General features: G+C 42.8%; 1 protein-coding gene across 1 annotated transcript in view; it reads left to right on the plus strand.

The window, feature by feature from the left end:
• The first annotated feature begins 17418 nt into the window (after positions 1–17418).
• Positions 17419–21485, plus strand: part of LOC143959438 (kelch domain-containing protein 2-like) — a 56346-nt gene continuing 52279 nt past the window's right edge. The window contains exon 1 of the mRNA XM_077468085.1: positions 17419–17575. Coding sequence (XP_077324211.1) covers positions 17511–17575 — 65 coding nt within the window. The 5' untranslated portion in view covers positions 17419–17510. The remainder of the gene's footprint in view (positions 17576–21485) is intronic.

The raw sequence follows: 21485 nt of genomic DNA on the forward strand, positions 1-21485 counted from the left end.
CACGGGTTATTAGTACTGCTTTTTCTCTATACTTTAAAACACCAGTTTTTTTAAAATGAAGATAGGAAAATCAAAATGCATATTCTTTTAAACACAGCTGTCAATTAAGATATATTAATAATATTTCTGACACACAGCATGGGCATACTAAGATTTACACAGAACAATTGTAGTATTAGCGATCAGCAATTGTAGCGATCCCTAATGCCCCATAATCACGATCTTAAAATCGTACAAAAAATACAGCTTTTTCAAAGCGATCGTGCGTTAATCGGATCATTAAATACACTATTACATCACTTCTGATTTTTTATTCTGGCATACGAGAATTTTCATAACTGTAACCTCTCCATTTTCGATATGGGACTAGCATTGAAAAAAAAAAATGGATGATCTGTCGTTCGATTTTTGGATTGTGTGTACGGCCCATTAGGGTGTGCACTGATATCTAAATAATTATAGGTGCTTGCATACTTAGATTTACACCTTAAACCACAGTCTGTTACTCTTCCCGTGAATGGACATACCACATTTGTGAGACCTTTTGCAGCCTAACCACATAGAGATGCCTAAAATCCAAGGAATGCCTTCAAGCTTTCAAGGGGCATAAATTAGGCATCTAATTTCATGACTACCTATCACATGTTTGAAGGCCCTGGAGTGCCAGGACAGATGAAACATCCACAAAATCATAGTGTTTTAGTAAACAGACACCCCAAGGTATTTTATAAGAGGCATAAAGAATCTTTGGAAGATTTCCTTTTTCTGCCCCAAGTTTTCGGAAAATGCGAAAAAAAAATTAAAGTAGTTGTAAAGCTTTAATTTTTTACCTTAATGCATTCTATGCATTCTTAATGCATTCTAAAAAAAAAAAAACACTGTGAAAACAACAGCAGAAACTATCAGCAATGGAGTTTTACTATTGGGTTCTGATCATTTTTAAATATAAATAATAAATGTAAAGTTTTATAGTCAGAGATCTGGTATGTTAACCAGTGGGAGCCACTGGCTGGTAGGATTGGGGGCAGTATTTGTGTGTCACCAAGGTTTCTTACTTACACATGATTAGGGGAACAAAGGATTGAGTCTGATATGGAAGACTGGCAGCTCTGCTACCAGTCTGGTACTGACCTTGGCCTGGACTTTGATCCTGCTACTGCCAACTGAATCAGTACCTCTGCTGCTTGGCTGTTGCTGACCTCTGCTCGTCCTGAATACAACCTGCATCTGTAGAATTCAGAGCCTTACCTTCTTCAGCTTTTTGCGCTTGATCTGGTCTTAGCATCTTCAGCATTTAGCAGACTCAAGACTGTTTTCTGAACAACCACTGTGTTTGGACCCCATGCAGGTACATATACCACACCTTATCCCGCTATGCTCTGTTACTGCCTCCATAGTGTAAGATTAAGTAAAGTTAATATCTCTCTTCAACTCGACTTCGACCAAAGTATGTGACAATTTTGTTAACAAAGTGCTGGAAGACTGCAGGAGCATTATTAGGTATTCATAGTGACCATCCCTAGTATTCTTCTTTGATGCAAGTTAAATTATAAGCACATCATAGATTAAGTTTAGCCAATACTTGAGTTCCATAGAGGTGATCAACAATGTCCTCAGAAAGGGGCAGCAAGTTGCATTTTTTGAGAGTGATGTCATTAATGCCATTGTAATCAATCCAGAGGCGGAGAGGGCTGTCTTTCTTTTATACAAAGAAGAATCCTTCCTCAGAAGAAGATTTGCTAATAAAGCCCTTTTGTATTGTATGACATGGTCTTGGGAGACAACAAGGTTATACAGTCCATGTCCTCCAAGGGGAGTATAGTTCAGAAATAGGCTGATCGTGCAATCAAAGGGACGATGTGGTGGGAACTGATCTGCATTGCACTTGGAGAAGACATTTTGGTAATCCAGGTAATAAGATAGAAGTAATGAATTTACCTCAAAAATAGCAATTGAAGAGGCTTGGCTAGCAAGTCTTTAGTAAAGCACACTGAATGACAGGAGGACCCTTTAGACCATTAACTTAGAAAAGGACCAATCCAATACTGGGTAGTGTAGTTGGAGCCAGGGAAGGCCTCATTTTCTTAATGAGAAAGAAATGAGAATTGTGGTAAAGCATACCAACGGGCACAGTTTGAGATGAGATGGGCTCACTGGAAAAGATAGTGCCATCTACTGTGGAGTTTCAAAGGGATTGAAGGGAGGCTCGAGAGACCAGGAAAACTTACAGATGAGGTACACAGAAATTGAGTTGCCAGATGCTTCCAAATCTATGAGGGTTTCCAAGGTGACAGTGGACTTGTCAAGGTGCAGCTGCAGTGGAAGTGTTGGCAATTATGAGGAGGGGAGAGAAGAGCAGTCTAGCATTGCTCTGTATAGGCATGCTAGCTGTTGAAATGTTCCCAATGACTGTAGACATTGAGAATAAAGTGTTCTTTTTTGTCCACAGTAAATATCAAGGCCCTTGGGACTGACATTGGAACATTACTTCTTGGGATAGTCGTGAGCAACCAAGTTGCAAAGCCTCCTCTAGGGGAGATGAAATAGGCAAGACCTCTCTTGGGAGCCCTCTTAAAAGTGAATGTCTGTATAACCAGGGTAGCCAGGTCATCAAAAACAGTAGGAATATCACACCTAGTCAGTTCATCTTTAATTCGCTCAGACAAACCCTGCCAAAAGGTGGCTTCATTATTTTAGGCAAGTTAAGCTCTGAGAGTTTGAAACTTCAGTCATTCAGTAATTGATCCTTGGCTGAAGTGTAGAAGGGCACATGCTGCGGTGGAGGCTCGAGAAGGTTCATCAAGCATTGATTGGAAGAGTGACAGAAAAGCAGCAATGTTGTTAGCCACAAGGTTGCCTTTTTTCTCAGAGCAGGGATGCCAAGGTCAAAGCCTTCCCAGAGAGTGGGGAAGTTAAATAGGCCACTTTAGCATGGTGTGTAGGAAACTTCTGTGGCTTCAGCTTAAACACTACACTGATTTCTAAACCTGTAATAACCCTTGGGATCCTTTGAGAAATGTGAAGGAGGAAGTAAGTGAAGTGTGGAGGCCACAAATGTCACAGATGACTGAGCAGGAGGAGGGTATGATTGGCAAGAGGTTTGGTCACTGAGAGCTGATTAAATGTAGAAATGGCATGTCACCTTGACTTGTCTGTTATCCTGAGCATGGAATGTTTGAGACACACGTTAATTCAAATTGGTTGATGACTGAGGTTAATTGGTTCCTGGTCTGAGTGACTGAGGTCTATATCCACTAATAAAAGGACCGTTCAGATGGTGCAGAAGCATATTGGAGGCTGTATGAAGACTAAAGCCGCGTACACACGGGCGGACTGTATGGCCTACTTAGTCAGTCGAAACACATTTCAGCAGACAGTCCGCTCGTGTGTGGGCTTCAGCGGACTTCAGGACGGACTGTCCGTCGGATTGTATGACGGACTAAGTAGGCCATACAGTCCGCCCGTGTGTACGCGGCTTTAGGTAGACTTAGGTGTCATGAGGAGTCACTAGATGGCACAGGATGCACTGGAGTCATTAGATGACACGGTCAAGATGCTCCGGGTTCACTTGGAGTCACATACAGTAGGTGCACAGGGGACCACTGGAGTAAGTTGATGACACAGGATGCCTTTGAGTTGCACTTGGAATCATGGGATCACATAGGAGTCACTAAATGACACAGGGTATGTTGGAGTCACAGGGCTGCACAGAGGTGCGTTGGGAATCACTATAAATCGCAGGGCACCCTGGAGTCACTAAGTGACACCGGGTGCGCTAGAGTTATAGGTTGTATAGGGGTGCAGTGGAGGGGCAGAGATACTGTGGACGCTGATAGCTGATGATGCATGGTGGAAACACACTGGTCTGATGGCAGGCAATGAGGATGCATTGGGAGTCTGAAGAACACTGGGACTCAGGAGGCACAGAGGAGACTGAAGCTGTATCCATGGTATACACTGGGGGCAGGAGGACGAAGGCAAAACTTTAGCAGTGTAGGGTGCTTGGCTTAGGCGTAGCAATGCAGTGCTTGAATTGTAACCCATGTGTCGCTTTGCAATTTAAAGCCGCTGCAATCAAGAGCGCTGTATACTAATTTTCTGCAAAGCACCAGATGAAACCCAGAAGCGCCTGCGGTAATATGCCAAATAGGAGAACCAGCGCTGGATCTCAAAAGAGGTGAGTGCGACAGAACAAGGGTTTGTTTGCTGCATTGCAGAATAAAATTCAGGACAAGTCTGCTCAGTCTCTGCTTTGTGCATGTTTACCATTTCTACTAGCAGCAAATCCTGTCCCCCCCTTACACCACAAACCCACTATCGTAAACCAAATTGGGTAAGCGTCATAAGGACTTTCAAGTCTGTTTTAAGTATATTTCTGTAGCAGTAACAAATAGACATGTGTGATTCGTTTAGTTATGAATCTAAATTCTGACAACATTTCCATTATTTCGGAGATTCGGATGTATCTGAAACAATAGTAACGAATTTCAAATCCCAAAATAAATAACAAAATGAATTATCCGAATTAGGAAAATAATTTAAATTCTAAATGCTTTGAACACATGAGAGCATATACCAGTAATCAATGATTCCAGGTGTGAGCACACCCGGTGGAGGTTTTTGAGCACTACGTGAAGCACTTTGGATAACAGTGGATTGCACTATATAGAGAGTGTTACTGGGGGTGACACTAAAGGACATTGAACTTTCTTGAAATTTTTGTGATTGAGTAGTCTCTTTATTACTATCATGTTTGTATACATTATAATTTTGATATGGACACTAGTGAAGGAATTAATGTACCATCAGAGCACCACATTGTTAAGCCTCGTACATATGATCGGATTTTTTGACGGGAAATGTGTGATGACAGCCTGTTGGCAGAAAATCCAACTGTGTGTATGCTCCATCAGACAATTGTTGGCCAACTTTCCGTGGACAAATGTTGGATGGCAGGTTTATACATTTTGCACAGACAAATGTGTGTTCACAAGTCCGTCGGACAAAAGTCCAAAGTACAAACACGCATGCTCGGAAGCAAGGACGAGCCAGAAGTGGTCGGTCTTGTAAACTAGTGTTCGTAATGGAGAATTAACATTCGTGACGTGGCAAATTATGCAATCTCAAAATGCAGAGCATATTCTCTTCTTCTATAATGGGATAATAATGAAGCCACTTTGCTGGTGATACTGATGGAGTTATTGCAAACGAATTTTAAAAGGCTTTTTTTTTTCTAGTGATATTAAGAATAATATTATTATGCTTTTTTTCTTTTTTTTTTTAATTTGGGCAAGTTAACACAACACCATTATCCCGTAGTTTTTTAAGATCAAAGATACTATGTTGGTTGCCTACTCCCAAACTGTCATTTGAAGTAAAACACATAGCCAAGTATTATTCTACACAATTTTTTTTATTGTGCATTAAAAAAAGAAAACAAAAACTAAAATTAGACATGCTGTCAATAGAATTTAACCAAAAAGTGAATTCTATGTATCCAAAAATATAGAAAATATACGAAATCAAATCATTATTCAACCAAAAAATAATGTCAAAGCAATAACTCCAAGGCCAATAATAAATAACACGCTATCTCCTCCGATTCTGCAACATGTCTGGTTGACGAACAGCCGTTCAGAACCGAACTGAAAAGCACAAAATGAAAAACGCGAACTGAAAAGCGATAAATGAAAATCGCGAAAAGAAAAGCGTGAATCAACACTCACCAAACTTCTACTAACACAAAATTAACAGAAGGAGCCCAAAGGGTGGCGCTAAAGAGCTGAAAAATGAAGTAGTACGTCACTATGTTCGTATTTGTTGGCCAACAATTGTGTGGCCGTGTGTATGCAAGACAACTTTGGGCCAACGCCTTTCGGAAAAAATTCCACGGTTTTGTTGGCCAACAATCCTATCATGTGTACAAGGTTTTTAGGTACAGTGTGGATATTGGAGTCTATATAAGTTTTGTTCACATGATGATAGAGTGTGAAAGGTGTGAGCCATTCACAATTCATTAGCACCTTATAGTAGGTTTTTGCACATTTTTTGCTCATAGAACATAGCAGCGTGCAGTATTTCAATATTTATTTGATCGCATACATGCGGTAGTATGCTGTCCTGGGTTGGCTCCAGGAAAGAAAAACTAAATTTTTTTTTACACATTTCCATTTTACTAGTAGTACTGTATGCTACCATAGACTGATACCAGATATTGAAAATTACAGTAAGTATTTTTATTTTTTTGAGATGAGATCTCATTGAAAGGACTGGGGATGTTGCCTTCCCAGGGAGCATCTTTGAGGCCAGGGGCTATGTCTCATTTAGGGCAGAGAAACAAATTAGCGTTGAGATTGATCATGTAGCTCTTTTACCATGATTGATAATTACATGAGCCTGAGGATGTGTGCAGCTCTGTTACTTTTGTGTGAAGGTGAATGGCTAACAGGAGCCCCTTATGAGCACCGTCTGTCTGCCCATCAAGTCAAGGATACCTGGGTTTGAGCAGCGGAGAGTGTTTCTGCTACATCACCATTGCCTTCAAGTAGAACTAAGCACAAAACTTTTTTTGTTACTTTGGATAGAGTAAGGGAGAGTTATAACCCCTGTCAGATTGTTTTTGCCACCTGTGTCCCATTGGGGAGATTTTCCTTCACTTCCTGTCCCATAGACAAAACAGGAAGTGAGAGGAAATCCCTAGTTGTCACCAGAACTAGTCTTACATAATCAGCCTGAAAAAAAGACACTGGTCCATTTAGCTCTACCAAAAAAAAAAATATAGAAAACCTCCATATACACTATCCTATACCCACAGATTTCCTGATCCCACAGGAGGCAATTGGATATTCCCTGGATCATTTACCCCTGGCCTTATTACTTCTAAATATTAGTATTCAGTTTATTAGTAGTATTCAGAAATAAATGCTTAATCTCCTATATGCATCTCCGTACGGATAGAAGGCATTCTAATTGGTCAGCACCTTCACATGGATAGTCTGAGTCAGAGTCAGACTCTGTCAAGCCCGTCCAATTAGCGCGAGAGGAGAGAAATCCAGGAGGATTTCAAATCACTGGACTAGGGCTGAGCGAACCCAAACTGTAAAGTTTGGGTTTGTACTGGACTTTTGAGTTTTTGGTTCCCGGACCCAAACAATTTACTGTATGTTCGGGTTCGGTAATGTAATGGCGCTTTTTTAACAGCTGCAGGGCAGCCAATTAACATTCATTTAACTCCTGTGCACTTAGAAACCATCACAGCCATGCCTACTAATGGCATGGCTGTGATTGGCCAGTGCAGCATGTGACCCAGCCTCTATATAAGCTAGAGGCACATAGCACAGCACGCCACTCTGCTTTAGATAGTGTAGGCAAAGGTTGCTGCTGCTGCTTTGAGGGAGAGAATTAGATAGGAGTCCTGCTTCAGAAATCGAATTACTCAACGATCTACCTTGATTTATTTGTGTGGGTGCAGTGCACAATCTTTTTACACTGCCCTGAGTCCAGTGCCAGAGAAAATATAACTTTTATCCGTCTGCTAGTTAGGTTGGCGTCGGCAGCATTTTATGCAAGCTCAGTGCACCAGCACTGCATATGTTACTGTGATACACCTTTTAGATACTGTTGCTCTATTCTGCTACCCTAAAAACACCCATTTAGGGCAAAAAATATATTTTACAGTGTTTTCTGCATATCTGCACATGTGAGATACACACTTTAGATACTGTTCTTCTATTGTGCTATTCAAAAAATAAAATAATTTAGGGCAAAAAACATTTTTATTTTTGAATAACATTTTCTGCATATCTGTACATGTGAGATGCACCGTTTAAATACTGTTGCTCTAGTCTGCTATTCAAAAAACACCCATTTAGGGCCAAAATAAATATTTTACAGTGTTTCCTGCATATCTGTATGTGTGAGATACACACTTTAGATACTGTTCTTGTATTGTGCTATTCAAAAAATAAAATAATTTAGGGCAAAAAAATGTTTTTTTGAATAGCATTTTCTGTATATCTGTACGTGTGAGATACACAGTTTATATACTGTTGCTCTATTCTGCTATTCTATAAACACCCCTTTAAGGCAAAAAACATTTTTCCATAATAATAAGAAATTATTACTAAAGTCCAAAAAGAAGGGAAGAGATGATGAGGTGAGCTCCACAAGCAGAGCTGACTCCAGGGGGAACTGAAAACCAAGTTCCAAGATTCTACAACAAAAGCACAAAGAGAGGGACTCCTCTGGGTGTAGACGTATAAAACAGTTTATTTGCACATTACATATACAGGCAACTCACATTTATGAAGTTGACAGTAAGCATATCAAAAGCATCCTCCTGCTCACTTGGCACCTGGCCATGTAGTGTGAACACCGCTGAATAGTAAAGCCGGTGTCTTGTCAATTAGGGTCCTCTATCAGATGCTGTCCTCTGCGTACTGCGCATGCGCAGTACACAGGAGCACAGATTCCGAAAATTGCCGAGGACGAACGGCGCCTGCGCCGTGAGTCCAGGTTCTATCCCCACTATCCAAGTGGACATAGAGTTAGAATAAAAAAGAGCCGAGCGCAGCGAGGCCGAGCCCGAAGCGTGGCGAGCGAAGCTCGCCCGCGAGGGGCCCTCTAAAATTCTAAACCCTATGTCCGCTTGGATAGTGGGGCTACCTCCTCCACTCACGGCGCAGGCGCCGTTCAGCTTCGGAGATTTTCCGAAGCTTCGTCTGCTCCGTACTGCGCATGCGCAGTACGGAACGGACACATATCGATGGCCGGACTCTATTAGGCAGAACACCGGCCGCGGTGGAGAAAAAACTCACTCAAAACGAGGCCTGGAGCGCTGTGGTAGAAAGGCGAGGGGAGATGTCGTCAGTGGCAAGCGACGCGTTTCCTGATCGTACGGGCTGCGATGACGAGGCAGCCGCACTCCTTCACCAAGCTAAGGATGGATGAAAGTGATTTTTTTTCTCCACCGTGGCCGGCTTTGCTATTCAGCGTTGTTCACAATAACACTGGCCTTAACTTCTTGCAGAACTTCCAGCTGCTGTAGATCCCGCTACCAAGAATGAGAGGCCGAGTGCTATTAATATCACTCTACCTGACATTGTAGCCAGAATTATGGACAAGGCATTGGCTCCTGAGGCAGGTTTGATGCCCCCGAGGCTGCCTGCTCCCTCCTGCCCTGCTTTTCTTGTTCTGTGGCCAGCCGCCGCCTTCATCCACAATCAGTGACAAAAGGTCGGCATGCCCAGGACCAATCTACCAGTCACCTTGATGTGATCGACTGGTAGATCGTGGTCCATGGGTTGTGAGCATTTTGTAACAGCCTCCCGGTGTGTAAATATACAGAACATACAGTATATAGGGAATGCTTTCCTCTGTTTCTTTCACTGCCTGCACCAAACCAAGGGGCTGTGACTGTCCAGGCTGCTGCAGAAGATGGTTCTCCCTTCCCTGAAGCAAAGTACAGAAAAAAAAAAAGACTCACGTGGGCACTTGAGAGCTGAGGGGTCATTTCTTGCTCTGGCATTGAAAATCATTTTGGTAGTGTGCAACCAGTATAGGTGTATGGGAAATGCATGGAGTATGCAGCGAGCATATGGGGTGTTTGGGGAATGCATGGAGTGTGCAAAGAGCATAGGGGGTGTGTGGGGAATGCATGGAGTGTGCAGCAAGCATAGGGTGTGTGTGGGGAATGCATGGAGTGTGCTGAGAGTATAGGGGGTGTGTGGGAAAGGCATGGAGTGTGCAGCGAGTATAGGGGGTGTATGGGGTGTACTGTGAGTATAAGGGGTGTATGTGAAATGCATGGAGTGTGCTGCGAGTATAGGGGGTGTATACAGAATGCATGGAGTATGCTGTGAGTATAGGGGGTGTATGGGGAATGCATGGTACACACACAATGCAGGGTTCAGGAGTGTGCTACCCAAACAATGCAAGGTTCAGGAGTGTGCAACGTGCACACATAATACAGGAATTAGGAGAGTGCTACGCGCACACACAATGCGGGGATCAGGAGTACGCTGAACACACAATGCGGGGTTCAGGAGTGCGCTGAACACACAATGTGGGGTTCAGGAGTGCGCTGAACACACAATGCAGGGTTCAGGAGTGCGCTGAACACACAATGCAGGGTTCAGGAGTGCGCTGAACACACAATGTGGGGTTCAGGAGTGCGCTGAACACACAATGCAGGGTTCAGGAGTGCGCTGAACACACAATGCAGGGTTCAGGAGTGCGCTGAACACACAATGCAGGGTTCAGGAGTGCGCTGAACACACAATGCAGGGTTCAGGAGTGCGCTGCTCAAACAATGCAGGGTTCAGGAGTGCGCTGAACACACAATGTGGGGTTCAGGAGTGCGCTGAACACACAATGCAGGGTTCAGGAGTGCGCTGAACACACAATGCAGGGTTCAGGAGTGCGCTGCACACACAATGCAGGGTTCAGGAGTGCGCTGAACACACAATGCAGGGTTCAGGAGTGCGCTGCACACACAATGCAGGGTTCAGGAGTGCGCTGCTCAAACAATGCAGGGTTCAGGAGTGCGCTGCGCACACAATGTGGGGTTCAGGAGTTCGCTATATACAAAAGCTCTGTCTTGTTACTAAAGTGAGGAAAATTTAGGGTTAGTATAATGCCATCAGAATATCCTTTCATTTTTCAATCCATTCTTCTTGTATTGTGACAGCAGCAATGAGGAATAGATGGTCGTATGGATGAATGAATGGATGGCTGGATAGATAGATGGATGGCTGAGTGAAGGAATGGATAGACGAATGAATGGATGGCTGGATAGATGAATGAATGAATGGATAAGTGAATGGATAGATGGATGAGTGAGTGAATGAATGGATAGATGGATGAATCAATGGTTAGAAGGATGGGTAAGTGAATGGATGGATGAGTAAGTGGATGGATGAATGAATGGATAGATGGGTGAGTAGATAGATGAGTGAATGGATGGATAGATGGATGGATGAGTAGATAGATGAGTGAATGGATGGATAGATGGATAATTCAGAAATCCTGCATTTCCTTCATGTCAGAGTCTCTGTAAGAACCATAACTTGCGCTGGCGGAGAGGAATGCAGGTGTCAGAATACAGGATGGATGGATAAATGGTCTTGTTCTCCTCAGCTATACTTCTCACACTGTAGAGACCAGCTTGTACTCTCCATGCTGGCAGCAGTGCAGGCAAACAACTCATTGTTTCTCAGTTCTGGGGCTGAAGAATGTGTCCCCCATAGCAGGCTGTGTTCTCTCCTCTCTCTCTCCTCTCCCTCCAGCTGCTCACATCTCCTCTTCTCAGAAATCAAAGAAGGCGGGCTGGGGAAAGGGGCGGGTACAGTCTTTACCATTGGCTGAGGAGGCAACAGAGGGGTGGATATCCATCCGCCTCTGAAAATAGCCTGCATCTGGTCTAGCTAAAGATCATCAGCTTCTGCAGCTGTAGCTGCTGTATCCTTCCACAAGAAAAAAAAAAAAAAAAAAAAAGAGTCCCCAGCTTCCAGGCAGCATTAGAGAATGTGCAGGCAAGGAAAAAAAACACTAACATCTGCAAATACTACCATGTGGATTTTGGGGGTGCTTAAAGAATTTTTGGGGGGGCTTGAGCCCCCCCAAGCACCCACCTAGTGCTGCCCCAGTTTACAGATTTTTTGTAAAGGTGAATTTACCCTTTAAACAATCTACAGAGTAGACCAGAGCCAGTTCTTGAGGTAGACTATTCAAAATTTTCACAGATGTGAAGAAGCATTTATTTTCCCCAGACGTAAAGGGTGCTCTTTGTCCTCTGTAATTACCTGAAAATGAATAAATCTACACCAAGTTCACTATATAGACCACTTACTGTGTATATTTATATGTTATCATTGCAAGATGCCCCCTATCTTGTTCTGAAGACAGCCCAAAATTTGAGATTTTCTTTTACCATGCTCAATGATAATGGAAAACAGGACAAAAAGAGAGAGTGGATCTCCCTTAGCCCTTATATTAAGAGAACTGGAAAAGGGGGATTTTTATGGTGCCACAGATATAACAACCATTTAATAAAAAATATGAAACATTTTATTAATAGAAAAATGTAAAAAAGGCGTAAACAAATGTTGACTCTCATATGCAAACAAACAAACATATATAAAATTATCACAACATGATAACAAACAATACAGTGCACAAAGAGCTCGATAAAGCTATATAAATGCCTGTTGGCTCAACATGTTTCACCAATTGCTTCTTCAGGAACTGTAAGGCAATATATTGGCCATCATGTATATCAGTGGTCATCAACCCTGTCCTCAGGGTCCACTCACAGGCCAGGTTTGCAAGATAACCTAAATACATCACAGGTGATATCATTTGCTGCTCAGTGATTGCAGTATTCTAGTCTGCATCTCCCCAAGGTAATACATAAAACATGTTAGTGGGCCCCGAGGACAGCGTTGATGACCACTGATGTATATGAGAAACAAATTGATCAGAGTCCTGTTTGTTCATAAAAGGGGAGCATCAAGTCCAACAATGGGGATCGCAGGGTGGGCAACAAAGAAGATGAAATCAATCCTTAAGTCAATATGCAGACAATGCTCCAAAGAGATTGTAGCATCATCTTACAGACATATATGATGAAAAAGATGTTCACAGCACTGGAGTTTCCAAACAGAGAAAGGGCATACAGCTCCAAAAGAATAGCCAGATGTAGATTCAGTCTAACCAATGAATGAAACCCCATCAAAAGGACCAGCCGGGATGTCTCTACAGAGTTCCTTTGCTCCAAACAAGGGCTTCCTTAGCCCTTGTTCACAACTAAGCCTTGGTTCACATTGATGATACTTTGAAATTGCGCTGCTTCACTTGAAGCAGCGCGATTTCAAAGTAGCAAGGTCAGAGCGATTTCAGGTGCTACATGATAGACATCGGTGTGGAGTCATACACAGATGTCTATTGACGTTGCACCTGAAATCGGCAAAAGTAGTGCAGGAACTACTTTTGCAAATCGGCGCGGCACCACAAAATCTGTGTCACACCAATTGGAACAATGCCATTGCCGCCAATAGGCTGCGACTTGTTTTGCGATTTGATCTCTCAAATTGCATGACAAATCGCTCCAATGTGATCCTAGGCTCAGGGCGGGTTTGAAATCATGCACGATTTCAAACCTGCATTTCAGTGCGAGTTTAGAGGCGATTTGAAAGACATCTGTGCGGGGTCATGCACTGATGTCTTTTGAAATCGCCTCCAAAAGTAATGCAGGGACTACTTTTGGGAATCGGATGGTGCCGTTGCCTGCAATAGGCTCCGATTTGGCATGTAAAATCAGCCCCATGTGAACAGGGGGTAACGGGGAGACAGACAGTAATAAAAACTGAAAGGTCCAATGATGAGGAAACACCGCTCAAGGTGTGAGTGCTGCAAGTCTAGTGTTGCTTCCAAAGCGCATGTGCCTGCCCGGCTCACCTCCGAGATGAACAGGTAAAAATGGATGAATGGCTGCATACTCTGTTAGGATGCCAATATCTTTATAGTAGTGATCCACAAATAAAATCATATACAGCACAGCGAGCACCAAGAGATAAAAATGTTAATGCGTTTCATGCAGATAATAGCTTGATCACATGATTAAGCGGTTATCTGCGTGAAATGCATTAACATTTTTTATCTCCTGGTGCTCGCTGTGCAGTATATGCTTTTATGTTTGTGGATCACTACAATAAAGATTTTGGCATCCTTCCAGTGTGTGCATCCACATTTACCTGTTGATCTAAAAAACAGAGTTTTTGTGTTGTTTCGTTTATTTAACCACTTAAGGACCGGGAGGATTTACCCCCTTGATGACCAGGCCATTTTTTGCGATACGGCACTGTGCCACTTTAACTAACAATTGCGCGGTCGTGCGATGATGTACCCAAACAAAAATGTATGTCCTTTTTTTCCCACAAATAGAGCTTTCTTTTGGTAGTATTTGATCACCTCTTTTTTATTCTCCTTTTTTATTTTTTGCACTATAAACAAATAAAGACAAACTTTTTGCTATAATAAATATGCCCCAAAAAAATTATATATATATATATATATATATATGTATAAAACAAATTTCTTTCTCAGTTTAGGCTGATCTATATTCTGCTACATATATCTGGTAAAAAAAAAATGGAATAAGCGTGTAGTGATTGGTTTGCATAAAAGTAATAGCCTCTATAAAATAGGGAATAGATTTATGGCATTTTTTTTTTTTTTTTACTAGTAATGGTGGTGATCTACGATTTTTAGCGGGACTCCGACATTGTGGCGGACAGATCTGACACCTGACACTTTTGTGGGAACCAGTCACATTATTACAGTAATCAGTGCTAAAAATATGCACTGACAGGGATGGGGTTAACATCAGGGTCGATCAAGGGGTTAAATGTGTTCCCTTCAGGTGTTTTCTAACTGTATGAGGGATGGGCTCCCTGGGGAAACACACAGATCTGCCTTCCTGCATAGCAGAAAGACAAGATCTGTGTGATCTTCCCTGTTGGAATGGAGATTTGCCTTGTTTACACAGCCAGATCCCCATTCTTTCACTGCGGGGAACGATTGCAGGTGACCGGCGGACGATTGGCTCCCCCGCTGGCCAACAAAATATAGTTCCCGAGCCTACGTACGATGGTGATTCGTGGAAACGAGCCAAACAATGATGGTGGCAGGTCGGAAAGTAATTTTTGAAATATATGATTGTTGCGAATACCAATATGTACATGGGTTGTATGTGTGTTTTGTATTGTTTGAATATAAAATCAATAACAGTAGACCTGATTTAACCACTTCAGCCCTGGAAGATTTTACCCCCTTCCTGACCAGAGCACTTTTTGTGATTCAGCACTGCGTCACTATAACTGACAATTGTGCGATGTTGTACCCAAACAAAATTGATGTTCTTTTTTTCCACACAAATAGAGCTTTTTTTGGTGGTATTAGATTGCCTCTGCGGTTTTTATTTTTCGCGCTTAACAAAATAAGAGCTACAATTTTGAAATAAATAAATAAATAAATAAATAAAAACACGCAACACAATATTTTGTACTTTTTGCTATAATAAATATCCCTTTTAAAAAAAAAAAAAAACTTTAGGCTGATATGCATGCTTCCACATATTTTTGGTAATAAAAATTACAATAAACGTATATTGATTGGTTTGCGCAAAAGTTATAGCGTCTACAATGCAGGGGATAGATTTATAGCATTTTTTTTTTTTTTACTCGTAATGGCAGCGATCTGCGATTTTTATTGTGACTACGACATCATAGCAAACACATCGGATAATTTTGACACATTTTTGGGTCCATTGGTATTAATACAGCGATCATTGCTATAAAAATGCAGATTACTGTAAAAATGTCACTGGCAGTGAAGGGGTTAACACTAGGGGGCGATCAAGGGGTTAATTGTGTACCCTAGTGGGTGTTCTAACTGAAGGGGGGATGGGACTGACTAGGGGGAGATGACAGATCGCTGCTTATACTTTGTACGAACAGACAATCTGTCACTTCTCCCCTCAGAGAACCAGGATCTGTGTTTACACACAGAGATCCCGGTTCTCGGCATGTCATGAGCGATCGTGGGAGCCCGGCAGACGCCCCTAGTGGCCACCCAAAGAAGCGGTGTACCATAACGTCGGTTCGCCTGCCCGTGCCATTCTGCGGTAGTAAAACTGTGGAAGCTGGTCGGCAAGCGGTTAAAAAAATAAAATAAACAAATCACAACAGTAGTTCTAACCCATCTCCCCTCCAAAACAAATAAAAAGGTTTTGCCTTGCCGACCAGCCGCTGTCATACTTCGGCAGGTCAGCACAATCCCGCAAGCCGTCATATCTATACCTCTGCTCAATTAAAGAGGAAGTAAACCCTGGTGGGTTTTACTTCCTCTCTATTTCCCTGCAGAGGTAAAGCATAATGGACTACTATGCATCGCATAGTAGCCCATTATGTGTCACCTACCTGAAACCGAAGCCTGCAATGTCACCGCTGTCCCCAATAGCAGGGAACGTCCATCTTTGCCCCTCTTCCTTCAGGGGCTGCGAACCTCCGGTTCTATGACTGACTGGAGTCACGGGAGATGCCGGTCACGGCATGACACTTATTAGAAACGGCACGACGTGCCCTTTGTAAAGTGCGCATGCGCTGATGACATTGGTGCTCGGCTTTTTCATAAATATCTCCTAAACCGTGGAGGTTTAGGAGATATTTCCAGCACCTACAGTTAAGCCTTAATATAGGCTTACTTTTAGGTAAAAGTGGTTGTACATTGTGTACAACCACTTTAAGCGGGATAGCAGGCACGCGCATGCTGCACTGAGGGGGGTGCTGATGACTGCCGGACACGAGAGGCAGAACAGGGACATGTGTGTGAATCACGATCTGTCTTTTCTTCTAGGTCAGTCCCCTCCTCTACAGTTAGAAACACACACACACATTGAACAGTTAACCCTTTGATCGCCCCCTAGTGTTAACCCCTTCCCTGCCAGTGACATTTTTACAGTAATCAGTGCATTTTTTTGGCACCGATTGCTATATAAATGACGATGGTCCTGAAAATGTGTCGAAATTGTACGATGCGTTTGCCCATAATGTCGCAGTCCCGATTTTTTTTTTTTATAAATAGAAAAAAATTATGTGTGTGTGTGTGTATATATATATATATATATATATATATATATGCTATAAATATATCCCCTATTTTGTAAACACTATAACTTTTGAGCAAAACTAGGTAGAAGAATACATATAGGCCTAAATTGAGAAAAGAAAATAGCTTTTTTTTTTTTTTAAATGGGGATATTTATTATAGCAAAAAGTACAATATTGTTTTTTGTTTTTTTAATTGTTGCTATTTTTTTGTTGATAGTGCAAAAACAAAAAAACGCAGAGATGATCAAACATCAACAAAAGAAAGCTCTGTGTGTGGGGGGGGGGGAAGGACGTCAATTTTGTTTGGGTGCAACATCGCACGATCGCGGAATTATCAGTTAAAGCGATGCAGTGCTGAATCGCAAAAAATGGCCTGGGCATCGAGCAGCCAAATCTTCCGGCGCTGAATCTGTTAATTGTACCTGCAATCAAAAAAACAAAACGATGTTAGATGATATCAGGACAGCACACAGAGCTTCATGCTGGTGATCATTGTATAGAAAGGAAGGAAGGAGATGTCCGCTGCGATTTGCGCCATTCCCATCCCTCTGACAGTCAGCACACACTCTGTCCTCTTCCATTCCACTGTCAGGAAAATGAAATCACACCGCGATCAGCTGACAGAGCAGACAGCCAACCGCCGCTCTCCATTCCCCACATTACAAAAAAGAGGCGTACCTAAGAGAGAGCTCAGTGGATGCTGATAGGGCAGGTGGGCGGAAACAAGAACGGCATGGAACGATGTGGGCGTGGTTTGTGTGTGGCGGGTGTTTTGGGAGTTGAACAGCATAATCTGGCGGGAAGTTGTTTTCGGACGCGGAGAGGCGGAACTATACGGAGGACATGGAGGGACTGCCGGAATTCTACGTCCTGTGTAATACCTGCGAGCCCCCCGTGAGACTGCACCGGTAATGAGAGGGAGGGGAGGAGCTACGTACTTATAGCACCTGTGTGGGGGGATTATTCGTCCTGTGACGTCAGGCGGGGAGCGGGTCTGGGCTCACAAACATTCATAATGCATTATGGTATATGGCTCAGTGCACCCATGATGGGCACAGGCTGCTTATAGGGGGTTTTGCTGCACTGTGCTACTTTAATTGACAATTGTGCGGTTGTGCAACACTACCCACATAAAATTTGTTATTTTTCTCCACAAATAGAGATTTCTTTTGGTGGTTTCTGATCACCTCTGCGGTTTTTATTTTTTTGCGCTATAAACAAAAAAAAAAGAGCGAAAAAAAAAAAAAAAAAAAATATATATATATATATATATATATATATATATATATATATATATATATATATATATATATATATATATTATCATTTTTTTTTTTTTTTTTTTTTTTTTTTTTTTTTTTTTTACTTTCTGCTATAAAACGTAAAAAAAATTATAAATCTAGGCCAATATGTATTCTGCGTATATTGATTGGCTTATGCAAGCTTTAAAGTGTCTACAGATGAAGGGACGTATTTATGGAATTTTTATTCTTTAGTAACTGTGACGATCGGCGACTTATAGCGGGACTGTGATATTTTGCGGGACAATCGGACACCAAGGCCCCTTTCACGCTATTGCGACTTCAAAGTCCTGCGATTTTTTTTTTTTTTTTTTTTTTTTTTTTTTTTTTTCTTTGGATTTTTTTTTTTCTTCTTGCGATTTCGCGGCTATTTCATACCTCGGGACTGTCCCTGATTTTGAGGGACTGTCCCTGATTTGGAGCAATGTCCCTCATTTTGGTCTGATCTAAATAGCTGTATATAAAATGCACTTTTTATCTTTCAAAAAGTGTTTCCCAGTGCTAAACCTTTCATCCAAAATCTAAATTGCTGCATTTGTAACTTTCAAAAGCCAATATAAAGGAATAGTAGTGGTAAAAAAGAAGCCCTTGTGGGTTTAACAAATTTTTTTTTTTTTTAGGTTAATTCTCCTTTAAGGGGGCATGGTAGGGGGCGTGTCCTATGCCTATATGCTTTTGCTAGTAGGTGTCCCTCATTCCCATCTCAAAAAGTTGAGAGTTATGCTATTTTAGGGAATGCCTGTGTAAACTTGTGGTCTATGGACCTCAATTTGCGTCAAAGTCGGACCAAAGTGGTACAGGGACTACTTTGAAGTCGGAGCGACTTGAAGTTACACAGATATGAATGGTACTCATTGAAAGTCATGGGGTATGACTTGTCATGTGACGTCGCAGGAAAAGTCACACAAGTGTGAAAGGGGCCTAAGGCTGCATTCACACCTGAGGTCGCCAATGTAAAAAGCTGAAAAACACCCGAATTGAGCAAAAAAAAAAGCTCCAGAACTTTGAGTTTCGGGTGACATGGAGTGGAGATGTGGACCGACTCCATAGAGAATTTTTTTTTTTTTTTTCTCTTCAAGCGGTTTGGAGCTTCAAGCTACAAATGCTGAGTTGTGAATGGGGCCTTATACAGTGAGCAGTGCTAAAAATATGCACTGTCACTGTACTAATGACACTGGCTGGGAAGGGGTTAACATAAGGGGCGAGTAAAGGGTTACCTGGGTTTTGGGTACACACTTTGCTGCTTTTACTAAGGGAAGAGTTGGATTCTAATCCCTGCTTTGCAGAGACATAGGATCGCTCCCTTCCCCCCCATCAGAACTGAGATATGCCTTGTTTACATATCTGCATATCTCATTTCTCTGTGTATTGCCGACAATCGGCAGGTGCTGGACAGTGGTGGCTGGTGGGGGTTTTGTTTGGGGGGGGGGGGGCAGAAAACAACCACCAACCCCCCCCCTGGCCAGGGGGACAGGCTGCGGTGGGCATCTGGGAGCATCTTCTTTCCTTCGGCTTATGCCATGCGTCCCCTCCTAGGCGTTCAATAGGATCGCCTGACCTTTCAGCCAATTGGGAATCGGGTAACATACCTGCGCTTCCTGATTGGCGGAGAGGCAATTCAGTGTTAGGAAAGTGACTATTTGTTTTTCTAACACATATGGGTGGGCTCTGAGCGCAATGCCTTGTGCTCCAAATTCACACTATTTTGAAGCCTATTAGAGCCTATGGCTCTAATCAGATGCTTAAAAAAAAAAAAAAAAAAACACCCCCGCCCCTGTAATTCACACTCCCAGAGTCCTGAAAGGGGCCAGATGCATTAATAGGGGTTGGCCACAGCGGCCATGGATATATTCATGTCATGCATGAATCTATCCATTAACCATATGGAGGGGTGGCCTGATAGAGGAGGTTGCACCCATGCGCCCTCAATGGACGGGCCACCGCTGGAGGACATTGAGTGCCTGGCACCTGCAAATCGACTTCTGCTGTGAATATTCATAGTTGATGTGGCCTTCTGGTAGCACGCACCACCTGCAGGTGGAAATGCGGAATCACGTGTGTGTATACATGATTCTGCACAGGAGAGCCGCCTTGTAGCAGTAAAATTGCTATGGGGCAGACGTTAAGTGGTTAATAATAACAGTACAAAAAAAAGGTTCAGGGACTTCTTTCCTCACAGGTATGGCAGCTTATTGAAATGCATGCGCACGTGCATTTTGCCTGTACAAACCCACACACACATACGTGAACACGGAGTAAGCATGTTTCTGCAATAAGTATGGTCAGGTGTTTGTTTAGGCTACATTCGCAAGCCCAGGCGGGTTCAGACACAAGTCCGAACCCGCCTGAGCCAACTCACTAGGAATCTTTCACTGCGGACAGCCAAACATAAGCGCCAGAAGCATTCCCCACCCTGCAGCCACACATCACTTGTATATGGGCATCTGGGAGGGGGGGGGGATTCCTTTGCCAGTTAGAATTGGCTGGCCACTTTGGTGGCTTCTTGCTGTGATGGCTTATACCTGTGAATTCCTACTGTATTGTATGCAAACCGCTTTGATTGTTCAACCTGTACAAAGCAATGACAAGCCGAGAGGAGCCCCAGCTGTCTGAGGTTGTTCACATGTATCCAGACATCCAGCGATTAGTAACAGATAACCTGTCCTGGATGCAATTTGTCATTGTTTTGTACAGGCTGAGGGGCTGCAGCTGTTTGCACACACCTGTGATTGGATGAACAAATGAATGACAGACTGACAGCAGCCGCATGTAATCGCACATAGTGCGATCACATGTAGTTAGATATAGAGGAGTGGCCCTGAATGCAGACATTTGGTGTTCTGGGTCACTCATCTTGTCTCTACCGCCCCATTGCAAGTACATGTGGATAGGTGCAGCTGCTATCAGACTATTGCACATCGTTTGCTCACTCTCTAGAGCACACAGTGTTGGGATCGGTGACCCGCTGTGTCCACAGTATCATGAGGTTGCTGTGACCAATCACAGCGAGCACATGAGCAATAGTATACAATGATGTCATTGTTTACTACTGTGTGAGCTCTGTGATTGGTCACAGCAATCACACAATACCATGGCCAAGTACAACGCCCGGCACCATGTGATAGCTGTGACCAATCACAGTAGTACACAAGGTTTCATGAATGAAACCTTTACCGATTGCTTATTAGACAGGGGAGACAGGTGGTCAGAGGACAGAAGAGCAGATGACGGAAGCACGTAAACTGGGTTCAGGGTTCAGCAGCCATGTTAAGCCATGGTCAGTTTACAGGGGGGAGGAATGTCGGCTAGGTATTTCAGGTGTTACAGGGGGCCAAATTACACAGTACAAGCACTGTGCTGTATAATATGCTTTAAAGTAGGGCTGTCCTGACCGATACTCCTTTTTCAAGTACTCGCCGATACTTTATTTTTTTTAATGTCATGTGACAGTTTTCCAAGTACACATTACATTCACAGTACAGATTAGGTAGCACTAACATGCAGCACTGATAGGATT

The sequence above is a fragment of the Lithobates pipiens genome, unplaced genomic scaffold, assembly GCF_037356315.1.
Source record: "Lithobates pipiens isolate NorthernLeopardFrog02 unplaced genomic scaffold, aLitPip1_a1.2 Scaffold_75, whole genome shotgun sequence".
Taxonomy (NCBI): Eukaryota; Metazoa; Chordata; class Amphibia; order Anura; family Ranidae; genus Lithobates; species Lithobates pipiens.